Source organism: Podarcis raffonei, chromosome 1, assembly GCF_027172205.1.
Source record: "Podarcis raffonei isolate rPodRaf1 chromosome 1, rPodRaf1.pri, whole genome shotgun sequence".
Lineage (NCBI taxonomy): Eukaryota > Metazoa > Chordata > Lepidosauria > Squamata > Lacertidae > Podarcis > Podarcis raffonei.
This window is the reverse complement of record NC_070602.1, coordinates 91,136,798-91,150,066: the sequence shown is the minus strand read 5'-3', so window position 1 is coordinate 91,150,066 and position 13,269 is coordinate 91,136,798. Positions and strand designations below refer to the sequence as shown.

The 13,269-nt window shown below is 39.2% G+C and overlaps 1 protein-coding gene and 2 non-coding genes across 4 annotated transcripts in view; all 3 read right to left on the bottom strand.

Moving 5' to 3' along the window:
* The window catches only part of SLC49A4 (solute carrier family 49 member 4), a 69,158-nt gene that overhangs the window by 34,222 nt on the left and 21,667 nt on the right, over positions 1-13,269 (bottom strand). For both annotated transcript variants that reach the window (XR_008332270.1, XM_053403757.1), the window contains exons 3-4: positions 11,191-11,453; positions 7,949-8,078 (exon numbers count right to left, since the gene is read on the bottom strand). Coding sequence is in view for 1 of the 2 variants with exons in the window: in XM_053403757.1 (XP_053259732.1) it covers positions 7,949-8,078; positions 11,191-11,453 (393 nt within the window). In the remaining variant the exon portion in view is untranslated. The remainder of the gene's footprint in view (positions 1-7,948; positions 8,079-11,190; positions 11,454-13,269) is intronic.
* LOC128403192 (small nucleolar RNA U3) lies at positions 5,906-6,116 on the bottom strand. Its single transcript, XR_008327889.1, has one exon. It is a non-coding gene; the product is annotated as a small nucleolar RNA U3 (small nucleolar RNA).
* On the bottom strand, positions 6,390-6,580 carry LOC128403165 (U2 spliceosomal RNA). The gene has a single exon (XR_008327884.1). It is a non-coding gene; the product is annotated as a U2 spliceosomal RNA (small nuclear RNA).

The window sequence follows — 13,269 nt, the reverse complement described above, 5'->3', positions numbered from 1 at the left end:
GTAGGACATGTTTCTGCTTCAGACTTTCCTTGCCTTCAACATTGTTATTATTTTTATTAAACTGCCTTGAGTGCTAACGTTTGTTAGACAACAAGAATCAGTTCATTAAGTGCCGAAAGCAAAATATTTTAGTAACAAATAATATTTTTCAACATTATTTGTTGCTTTTACTATTCAGACACACCTCAGTTCCTTGATTACACACCAGCATGAAAAACAAACAGAAACTGGCTTCTGCCTGCAGCTCCATTTGCATTTCCACCCTATTAGACTCCTATCAATAGCAGGGAACATGGCTATAGAGCTGGTGGATTGTTGTGTTGGGAGCGATCCCTGATCCATAGCAACATGGAGCCCTAAATTATGGATATTATTTTTGCAGCATGAGCTACGGGATAGCTAGCTTAAAATCAAAATATAACTGAGGACCAATCCTAAATCATGCTGAAGGTTGTCTGCAGTTACATTTTCTCCCCTCACTGCTCCGATTGCTGCTTAATTCTACAGAATTAGCTCCAACTTGGGTGGAATGGTAAGAGCTGAAGTGCTATTCTTAAAAACAGCCAATGAGGTAAAATGTAATATACATGTAAGCACTTGAAACATCTGCTTAATTGCACTCTTCTCTTTTTCTTTAGCTATTTGTTTACCAAATAGTAAACAGAGGAAGTGATTTTTTGCCAAGTACACTCTATTCATCCATCAAAGAACAACATCTGTGTGTTTACTACACGTGTGACAAACTTGGCTCGAAGACACACAGTTGTTGAGTTGGGTACCTGGCCGAACAGCAAACTACCTGGTAGAGTGCGCTATACAGAAAACTCTTCAACCTTTTTCAAATATGTCATGCCTGTGCCCTACTGAAACCGTGAGAGGAAGAAAGAAGCACAGCTTCACTTACATCCGACGATAACTAATGTGATATGCTGAAATGGCAAACAATATCCTGCACAAATGTGCCTCTCCAAATCTCTATTTTTGCCTAGCAACACAGTGATTTACAAATGGTCTACGGCACAAGGAGAAAAATCTCAAAAAAATGGCAGTATTCAAATAAATCTATAGAAATTATTCACCTGAAAGCCTTTGGAAGGGGGAAGGGAAGAAGAAAGGAATTTGGAAACAGTGACTACCCTTTCCATTAAGACAGAGAGACAACTCCAAGAAGCTGTGCTAAGGGATTCAGCATTTTCCCCCTCTTAAAAACAATTCACCTTCACTGCACACTAAAGGTGAAGCTGTGAAAGCTGTATCATCATCACCTTGTCAAGTAAGCAAGAGCTGACAGAAAAGCCCCAAAGAAACAACTTTACTGTAAATGAAGGAAACAACAAGCTGTTATCTGTTTAGAAAGAAGTATATGCTTCTCAACTGTTTCCATTTGAAAACTGCAGGGAATCATACAGTTTTACCGTCCATGATTTACTAAAGGCATGGCCCGTAAATCAGTATTATGTTCTGTATTAAGAATTTGTCTTTTCTCTGTTAAGTACAGTAGCATGGGTCAGCAGGTCAGATGGGGACTGTTGCTCTTGCAGCAGGGCTCCGTTTTGTGGAAGCTGACTTGTTGGTATGGGAAGTGTCGTTTTGTACACATGCTTTATTTGAGCAGAACAGAACTGCTTCCCATACCAACAAGTCAGCTTCCACAAAACAGAGCCCTGCTGCAAGAGCAACAGTTAATTTTTAAAAAATCCTTAAACAAAAGTAATGACTCAAGCAAAATTTCACAGAAATGACATGATCAGCTGTTGCAAACCCCAGATTTTATCATCACCTTCATCACCTATATGCTAATTTCCTTCTAAAGAACTGTTTCAATGCAATTTACACATAATGCAGCTATGGCATTCTCTTTACAGCCCTGCTTTCAAATTTCTTCTCACACGTAGCAACGAGATGGAAACACCTTTTGATTCTGCACCATGCACCAAGCCATTTATTCTGACATAAAAGGCATTATAAATATAGTCTTCACCAAATGCTCATGTTGGTTTTCTTATTAATAAGGGAATGGAAGACTTATCGTGTTCTCATGCCTTTCCATTCTCTGCTTAACCTTTTCAAAATTACTAACATGTCCGTTGAGATGGCAGAATTATTTAAACTATTAGGATTCCTTCTTTCTTCCCACACCTCATATACTAAACCGCTTGTAACCGCCCCCCCCAATGAATCAGTATACTGAATTTCTATCCGGGATTTCAGTTCAAGCATCTCCCCAAGATATAGATACAAGAAGGTATGAGAACCCACCCAAACCCTGCAAAAAAGTGGGATGAAGAGATGGGTAGGGTAGGGTAGGGGAAGCCTATGATATCAAAACAAAGAAATTTCAGAAATGCTTGCCCAGTCTAGTTCAAAACTAAATAACACATATACTTTTTCTCTGACTTAAAATTACTATGGACAACCTGTACTTCATACATAATACCTATTGTAATATACAAAGGAGGTGTAACAAAAGAAGTAAAGGGGAAATGGCAAGTTAATTAGTTGGACGTATTACAAGCTTATTATTTCCCTACATACTTGTGTTCCCAGATAAGTAACCACAAAACACACTATTATCCACTGGAATTCCAACCGCACCTGCTGTAATTTATAGCATCAGTATTTTGCAATGCAATCAATCTCTGCTGCATTTAGTTAGGTTTAAAACTATTTTAGGTACAGAAAAGGTAGAAGATCCATTCTAGGCATAGGAGAAATGGTTCACAGAGCTGGGAAAAAATTGGTCATTTGTATAACCAGTAAATGATGTTGGCAATGATCCTGCCACTATTTAGTAGTAGCTATATACCAAGACTGAATTGAGATGCCACATGATATAACTATTAAATAAGGAAAAAAATTACCAAATTTAATCTTCTCCAATGTAAAGCTTTAGAATATAATTTATAATCTATTTGTTTAAAATGCACACAAACATAAACACATGGTACCAACCTACTGAAAGCTACAGCCAGTCATCTTTCTCTCAAGTGATTAAAATAAAGGTAATATTTAGAAGTAATATTTGAAGAAATTTAACAACTAACTCCCTCTTCTCCCCATACCCACTAATCTGCCCCGAAGGGTTGGAAGAATCCCCAGAGCAGATCTGGAGTATATGCAAGGGGAGCAGAGGGAGGGAAAGTTTCACTCATGGAATGCTCACAGAACCATTCCATGTACACAGTTACTTAGCTGGATGCAATCCTGCACAAAGAAATAAATACTAAGGCTTAGTAGTCATATACTTCTAGCTTCCTGCTTCTTAAGGAAGAAATAATTCACTCTGCTACAACCAATTATAACATAAGCTACTTACTCTAGACAAAAATGATTAAACACCTTCCATTAATAGCTATGATAAACAGCCTCATCCATTCTGGGTGAACAGCACCAAGTGCAATGCCTGCAGCTCCACCTGTGCAGCATCACAAGTCATGCTTCAGCAAAGTGTTTGAAGACACTACAATGGTGGGCCAATGCAAACACAGCAGAAGAATCAGAGGCGATGCTAGTGGTGGGGGGACACAATGGAGTGGGGACCACCTACGGTACATAACAAGAACCCAATACGATCCTTGAACCAGTTATTGTGAACGCAAGACTCCACTCAGAAAACAAGGAAACCAAAACACATACCATTTATTTAATATCCTTCTCTGAGAGGAAATTTGACTCTCTATAGCACGGGTGTCAAACACAAGGCCCGCGGGCCGAATCCGGCCCACCAGACCTCGTCATGTGGCCCGTGTAGCCGCCGCCGGCCACCAGCCTTCACCTCTTATTATCGCTTTTTTTTTTGACACAAGAAAGCCGCCTCTTCAGTGCATGCGCGGCAGCCTACAAGCCAGAGAACGTCTGCCCTCTAGCGGCGCCGGCCGTTCTACACAGGAAAACTTCACTTTACATGCATTCAGGAAACCTCCACTTGTTTTTATATTGAGTGGACACATAGTCCTACAGATACAACCGGCCCTTTGAGGGTGACCAAACTGCTGATGCGGCCCCCAATGAATTTGAGTTTGACACCCCTGCTCTATAGGGTTTCTCCTTCTGCTGCTTGTCTTTATTGTTTTATTACATAGTTTTAGCAGTACTTACTGAATTAATATTTTATGTAAGTTAGGGCTAGGGAACCATATACCAGATATGATTGCCCAACCAGGACTGTCAATAACCAGAGATGATGGTAGCTAGCCCAAGAACATCTGGTGGGCCTTCAGGTTCCCCAGCCTTGATGTAAACTACTCTGTGACATTTATCTGAAAAGTGGCAGATAAATATGGTAGGCAAACAAGCCTACACAGCTAATGAAATTGTACACTGATCACACTGATCACACAACACGGACATCGATGTTGATGCACACTTCAGCACAAATATTACAAATAGAAAAGAAAGGACACTGAATAGGATGCACAGAGGACGAATCGCCAACACCAACACCCCAGTTTGCACTGAAGCAAGGATGGAACAGCAGCAGCGTATTGCTGATATCCAAAAAAACAACAACACTGCATATTCCTAAACGAGCTTACACAACACAACACGCAGCTCAATGCGAATCACTTACTGGCCAGTAACTACAATAGTTCAAGAGAAAAACTTCTGCACTATTCATTCATTGTCTAGATTCTAAATAACAATGCCGTGATTAAACCTGACCAGTATACGCTCTGATAGCACATGAAGAATTCTGAAGGCAACAGCTTTCGAGATTATTACATTTGCACAGCATACACAATTTGCATACTAGGCACTATCTGTATTTATTTATTTCATTTATATATGGAACTCAAGGTGGTGTAGATGCTTCTCCTCCCCATTTTACCCTCACAATTCTCCCAAAACCATTTAAAACATCCGTCCAGGGACAGGTTAGTTACACACAGACACATCTACTCAAGAGACAAAAAATTAAGAAGCAGCATTTGGAAGGTCAGGAAAATATAGTACAAGGTAAATGAAAGAGTAAGTTCCAAGGGCTTCTTAAAAGGGAAATAGCCAACAAAGAATTAGTCTGCTCTTACATTATTAATCGTGACCAGCATTTCAAATTACAGCCTCATAGACAGAAATATATTCAGTATGTAAGTATAGGAGTGTATTCTTTTTTCTTTTATCTTTAAAAAGCTGGTAAAATTGAACTTTTGTAGTTCTCCATTCAACTTTACAGGGATCTCAGATTCAGCGTTTAGAATATTATGAACAAGCATCCATTTTATTAACATAGCTCCCAGATGGAACCCTGTCAATAGGCATTTTATATTCCACCTGCAGATCCAGCTGTTATTCAGGTTTTTATTTGACAGTAACATTTTTACAACACAGGCCGCAGGCAGACAAGGAGGCTGGCTCTCAGGTGACAGCAGCAAAAATGGTGCCAAGTGTCCTAAATGGAAATTGATACTTTATATATATAAAACAGTATCTTGCATACTCCTCAGTTTCTACTGACTGGCTAATTCCATTTTGGGACCCAAAAAATATAAGCCACAATTAACAGAGGAATTAGGGTCTCTTCTTCTCTGTCCTTGCAGTACTCAAGTTCTCTGGGAAGAAGAATAAATCATTTGAGAGATTATCTTCTCTTGAGTTTCCAAGGCGTGTCAGGGAACGATGAGAATATAAATGAGGAATCATGTATTAGTGTATAGCAAGGGCGTATGGCATAATTTTGTGAGCATGTAGAAAAAGCATAGAACACAGGTTTGTCTGCAAAAGAAGGTTCCCTGAGAAGCTCTGTTTTTGCCTTAAGAAAGAGTAAGCTTGTAGAGATTATTTCCAAAGGTATATTTGAAAGTTTAGGTTAAGTAGAGAATAAACAGGAATTATTAAGTCTTATGGGGGAATCACTCTGTTCATTGGTGCGCCACCCAAAGTAGAAAGGATCACCCCCCATGTTTTTATCTCTCAGTCTCTGTTTCCTCTTGTCAATCTACTTATATAAGGAGGGCAGAACAGTCATCAATACTAAGTAACAGATACATTTTGCTACCCACTCAGTTCACACTCAGAAAATAACACTTGACTCCTCATGGTTTGCTCAGCAGACCACCTTCAAGTTAACTTCTCTAGAAGTAAAGAACTATAGAAATTATCCCTGAATGTATTTCCCTACAGTTTTAGAAAAAACTTTTTAAAACAACAAATGCTGCATAGTTCATTTTCCTTGCACAATTTAGGCTTGACTGGCAAGGTGCAAGTCCAACACTAGTAAGGAGACTTCATTTTGCTTTGATGAAGATACACAAAATCCTCACTAAAAATAGAGAACTGATTCAGCTTCTTAGTCAACATGAACAAACTAATCTGTTTCACTGGCTTTTAAAATGCCTTTCTGTTATAATGTCATTTTTTATTTATTTATTTATTTATTTAGTCCCCCCAGAGGGAGGTGCACCGTTCCTGGAGGTACTGCAATACCAGGTCGAAGCATGGAGTGGACGGAGCAAGCCCCTATTCCATCTCTCAGCTCCAAAAATCCATTTAATATATAGTGCTCAAATAGAGGACATATCAGATATTAAACTGATAAGAACAGATACTACACTTGATCTTGGCCAAAAGGCCGAGAAGCCTTGGGGGCCACTAGGGGGTGCATTGGAAGATGGCTGACAATAACATCTCTCCGACCCACATGAGGTAATTTGGAGGCTATGATGGGGGTAATTAGCCTCCTTAACCCCCCCAGGATTGTGGGGGGGACGGCCCTTGCCTGCTGTGCCCTATACCACCCCCGAATTTGTGGAGATGGGGGCACTAGGCACAAAGCCCTCCTGTGGGATTTCGGCACTCCTGGACGCCGTCCCTGATTCGCGCCACTAGCTGCAAGAACTTCAAAAGAAACAATTTGGATGAAAGGAATGCACATATTTCAAAAAAGAAGGGGGAGTAAAGACTGCTAACAGAAGAGATCTCTGACTAAGCAAGATAAGAATAAAACATGAGAAGACACGCCAAGACAAGGTACGGCAAATGACTGATGGGGGAGGGGGAAAAACTTTCCCTTCTTTTCTTATGTGATTAAACAAGAATCCCCTCCCCGCACGAGTCAGAAATGTCATTTTAAGGACTTAAGCTATGGATTTAAGGCTGTGTGGAGATAAACTTTCGAACCAAAGCACGTTTAAAGAAGAGCGTGGAGTGTGTAAGAGCTTTGGAATGGCGTAGTTAAAAATGCCGTCGCCATATTGGGAAGCTCTGTCGGAGGTCTTGAGTCTGGGAGGAGAAAGAGAGAAATAGAGCTGTTTATATATTGTGGGTTAAACTCCTCAGTGGGACTTAAGAGCGACAGTTTTACGAGACTATGATGGAAAGAGTGATGTTATCTATGAAGGAGATGATATACGGAAACCATCTCGATTTGAGGATTGGAAGAACAGAAAATTCACACAGGACTATTATTACTATTGGTGTTTATCGGCTTAAGGAGACTATCGGAAGAGATCATAAAGAAAAAAGAGAAAATATATGAACAAGATGTGATGTGGAAACAACAAGATAAGATGGGATAGAATTATGAACTCTGTTTGGACTGATTTGGACTGATTTGGACATTAACGCAGCAGCAAGAAGATGATCAGAATTCCCCTTCGGATCTTGAAATATGGGTCCCCCCAACAAAATTTAAAATTTGGCTATGTAATTCGGAATTTATGTGATATGATTTAATTTGATGTGATTGGCCAGTTAATAAAAGTTATTTAAAATATATATATATAATGTCATTTTGTTGTACCAAAGTAATTGTTGAGACTGCGTAATTTCAAAATTGTGGAAGACTGCAGCCTGGAAAAGCAGTATGTATTGTAGCTTACAATACAACACATTACAATACCTATTGTAACTTAATATTGTAGCTTACAATATTATTTTAAAACCCACAAACATTATAAAAAGGGCAGGAGTGCCATGACCTCCTGTACCAAGCTAGCCAAAGTATACATACCTTAATAGCCTACAAAAACTTCTTCTGTAGCTGAGCCTCTGGCTAGCTGCAGCTACACTGGGTGGAAATGGAGGACGTGATGGGAAGTAGGCAAGGGCTGCAGAGAATATCAAGGCCACAAAGCCAAATTCTAAGGGAATACAAAGGGAAAAACAAACCATTATGGTAGATGCTGCTGCTGCTATCATCATCATCATCATCATCCTATTATTATCCTATTATCATTTCATATGAAACACCTCAAAGCACTCAACAATATCAGCAATGCAAATACATGTGCAAAACCAAAGCAATTCAAATTTGGTTCAGATACACTGGAATAACAGATCTCAGCTCAAATCGCTTCTGGAAAATCTTTATCCACAGGTGCAAAAAACAAACAAGAAGAGGCAATAGGGACTCCACCTTACAGATGTGCAACAGGAAAGGAATTTGAATATTCACAGAATATACGATTTGATCCACATATTGATTAAAAAGTGAACCCTGGTGCACAGAAACAGCAGAGAATATGACATACGTGTACGTGTGTATTCACACACACACATACATATATATATATGTACATATATACATATATACATATACATACATACATACATACATATACATACATACATACATATACATACATACATACATACACACATATACACATACATACATACATACATACACACATACATCTGAATATCTAACTAAATACAAGGAATGAACAAACACATACAGTACTCTTTGCTCACAGGGTCCACTCTCTCTGTTGTTCCGGCCAGTCCCAGTATTATAAGACCAGGCACCTGAGACAGGTTTTAAAGGACAACCGCCACTGCAAAGTTTTGATCTTTCCCTTGGCTAAGAGATGTAGAATGCCTCAACTTTAAAAGACAGGCAACTAGGACACCATCAACCCCACCACCACCACCTAATGTTATTCCTTCACTGAGTAATTGCTATTTCACCCCAGGCCATGTAGACAAGTGGCAAATTGCAATCTCCGAGTTAAATATATAAACTGCAGCTTTACTGGGACAATGTAGGGGAAGAGCTTTTAGCAATCTAAACTCCTACATAAATTCTCAGTAGAATTTTAGGAGTAGAAGATTAATTGCAAAAGCACTGTGTAGTACTAGAAAGCAACAAGGGGCAGGGGAAGTGACTGAAATGGAAAGTGCAGGAAAACCATTTCAGGTGAAAAGCGCAACAGGAAGGAAGCATCCTGTCCAAAATGCTATGTGAGCATCTGAAGGAACAACAAGAGTATGGGGTTCATAGCAGCCTAATATGCTATTTGGAGTCCATCCATGGCTTTAAATTTAAGCTTCAAATAGGGTTCCAATACTAGCACAGAAGTAATTAAAATCTAAGAATAGAGTCTGAAAGCATGTGTCAGCAGAAGGGACAAACCATGTAGGGATGAAGCAGAGGAGGTTAGAACATATGAAAAACGAAGGCAATAGTCATTTATTCACTAAAGTTGAATCCAAACAGAAGACCAGCCTGATAGACCAGACAGAAGTGGCACCTAGTTGGTATCCTGTATCTGACAAATTAAGGATGCTTCAAAAGGAAGCATGTGCAACAGAAAACAACCGAAGCACCTCCCAGTTCCTGGTGTTCACTTTTAGCATCCCATGTTCAAAAATGTAGGCGCAACCTGATCAAGAGAACTATGGTACAAATCGCATAGCTTTTCCAACGCAGAGTTTTATACAAAGTCACATCAATGAAGAAACAATGATTCAACTCAAATGTTTTCAGTAAAACCAGCAAGCAGGTCTACATAAATTCATTCAGCTTTATTCAGCTGTACCTGCCTAGTGGCAGCCAAATTAATCTCAAGCAGCCATTTACAAGAACATACAACATTTGGCCCAACTGCCTTCCCTGCCCAATTCTAATATATAAGGTTGTCCCAATGCCCTATAAATATTGGCTTCTTTACACTAAAGAATCAATAACCATAATGCGAAAAGCTAGAAGAAAAAGCGTTCTGTGATAAGTGAGAATGCATTTTAAACAGTTCCCAGCTATGGAAACCAATGGATGTCAAAGTTTTCCTCTTGAAAAACCAACTACTTTTCTTTCCTTGGTTACTTGTAACTTTCCAGCTATCAACTAATACAAACACATGCCTAACGGATACATTTTAATATTTCTGCATTAACACAACACTCCAGTCAACATGAATGAATGACTGAATGAATGAATATTTATTATTACAGCTAAACAGCCAGCATACCTCCAGTCAGCATCTGCTTGTTAATATAAACTTGTTATGGGGTGGGTGGGGGGGGGAGAGCTACAATCTACGGACTACTTTTCCTTTGTGTTCCTTTTCAATCCCAGCCTAGACTTGCTACCACCCTTGTATCACATTCATAAATAAGGGAAATGTCTTCTTAGTGGCTGCCCTGGAGGTCTGTGGCTGCCTGCCTTTAGAAATACATCAGAGGCAAAGCATTTTCTGCCTAGTGGAGCCAAAATGGAACAAATTGTGCTCAATTATTGACCACTGGAAGATAGCTGTGAACACTGACACCAAAACAAATTAAGTTTGAATTGGCCATTCACATTTGTTTAATAAAGATTTTATTTTGCATTTCTTCTTAAATCAAAGATCAAAGCAATTCTTCTTTTCTAGAGAATACCTCATGATTAGGACCCTATAATTCTGCTAAACACTGCTCATAATATAATTCCTGAAAAAGTTGCATGTCCAGTGTATTCAGAGGCAGCATTTTGAATTTCGTGAAAATCAGTTTAAGGCATTTGTGTTTGGGCTAAAATAAATGATGGGGCCTAACACAACTATTTACTGAGATAAAGCAGTTTCTTACCATTTTAATGTAGACAAAAATCTACATAAAAATAAAAATATTTTGAAGGTAACTTAAAAATGATTTACAGAGGAAAGCAATTCATTCTGGACTTTACTGACTTATGAAAAACGGTTATTGAAAAAAGCAGAACTAAACCATCTCATGAAATGTTTGCTGGAGGAACTGTCTGGCTTGGGAAGTCTGAAAGAGGTATTACCTCTGGAATGACTGGCGATATTCAAGGTAACAGTAAGATCAACAGCTACACCCCCCACAACCAGTGTTTGGCTCTTACAATTAAGGGCAAATCATTCTTGAGCTCACAGTCATGGAGATTTATTTTCAGATGAGTCACTAGAGGGCACCAGCAAACTCCTAATGGATGCACATTATGAAATTAAGTGTGAAATTACTTCTGGATACCTGCGTACAACACAGCCTCAATGCGGTCTTTGATATGCTCCGGGCTGCTTCCAGGTGCAACTGTGGATGTGCCATTCGGTCCTGGAACCACGAAGGGTCCTACTAAAAAAGCGCATGCTCCACCAAGGTAACCAATCAATGATGCAACAGCTGTGGCGGTGGCACGCTCATCTGGTGAAAACCATGTAGTGGAGAGGAATGGAGCAGCACTAGTGACAGTAGGGCCTGCCAATCCATTCAACAGCTGTCCTCCGTGGATCAGCCTAGGGAGAAAGCACAACACGAGACATTTACTGGCCAGGCACAAAGCTACCACGGTGGGTGGGGGTCAGTTTCTCCCTTCATACCACACTTGGAGACAATTGTGAAATACTGTCGCTGCTGCTGAGCATTTCCAAGACATGGAATGAAAGCAGAATCTGCCTCTTCCTTTGCCCCAAATCCTCTCCAGATGCCAGATGAGTCAGGTGAAGGAGTGGGGTCAATGTCAACTATGACTAATTAGTTACTAATATTGGTAAAAATATAAGAGATTAAATTTGTTTACCTAACAGATTATGGTACCAATATTTTAAAGTTAATTGGGTTAGATTAGTTGATTTGGTGCAGTCTCCTTGATACATAAGTAATTTCTCAGCAGGCTAAAAACATTCTGTAATACAAACTGAGAAGAGTCAGATTTTCCTATACTCCTTTTTCTAAAATGCAACTTGAAATGCAATGGCATTTGTCAATCTTAACTAATGACATTCAGTGTGGAAACTACTATATGCTGGTAAGAAGCTGTTGTATTATTTGGGTTCTCTCAAATAAACCCAGCAGCCTTCACACAAAGAAGTCAGAATACTGTTTATGAAGAGGCAGCTGTCCTTGGGGTATGGAAAGTCTAGGCAACTTTGTTATTTCTGCATATGTCATTCGTACTCCAATAATTGCAGGAGGAGGAGGGGGAGACACATGCCAACTTTTTGGTAAAAATACTGAACTGTCAAAAAAAGATTGCATAGCTGCTATTAAATCGCTCACAGCACTGAATCCGTTTAGAATTTAGAGAACAGAAAATCTGACAAAACATTAAGGTTTTATGATGTAGTGTTTAAGTACAAGGCACTGTCAGGCATATGTGTTCTTTAAGTTTGATGAACATGTCAATTCCTTTTTATTTATTATTTGGAGGGGACATTAAGGTAATCAAGGATTTCACAACAAAACTTTAAAAAAGATATCAGAGGAGAAAGGGTGGGAATCTATCATTATGCTGTGACATACATACTGAAGGCTAAGAGTTCTGTTGTAAACTAAGATTAATAACTTTGCCCAATTATACAATCTAAGGCCTTTGATATACAATTCCAGAGGCCATACAATCTCTCCAGCCTTGTTGTCACTGAAATAACATGCCAATGCAGTGTTAGGCAGCCATATGCTCCTTCTTGGCAATACGCAAAACTAAACCCCCAAACACTTAGCAAATAATTAAACAATGGCCATACTTTTGCAGGGACAGACATACTGGTCTGCTTCCAATGTAGTCAATTATCTCCTCTCTAATGTAAATTCCCCAAGAAGATTAACAACATACAGTAGAATTCATTATCTGCTCTATATTGAGGTGGATTGAAAGACATTCCATCATACAAATGTATGCATTTCAGTAATCATTTATAGAAACAAAACATAAATTAGCAAAATCACTTTGGACTGAAATCTGGAATTGCTCTGTTATTTTGTACTAGGGAAATCTGTTACGAAGAAACCACCTCAAATACTGCCGCACACATTGGGACAGTGAAAACAGAACTCAGATTGCGTTGTATGTGCAAACTGGAATCACAGCATGATGGATGCATGAAGCTGTATTATTGGTTTATGCAAGCTGCAAACGTAATTTTCACTGACACTATGTATAAACAAAAGAGAGAAAGGGTTACATATGGGGAAAACAGCAGACTGTAAAGTTCCAAAGCCTTCCATCAAAACATTATAATCAACAAAGACAATGAGAATGACATGCCGAAGAGCCTCAATTGTCACTGTTTCCACAATGTTAAATAATAAGGTACGTGACTGCTTAACATA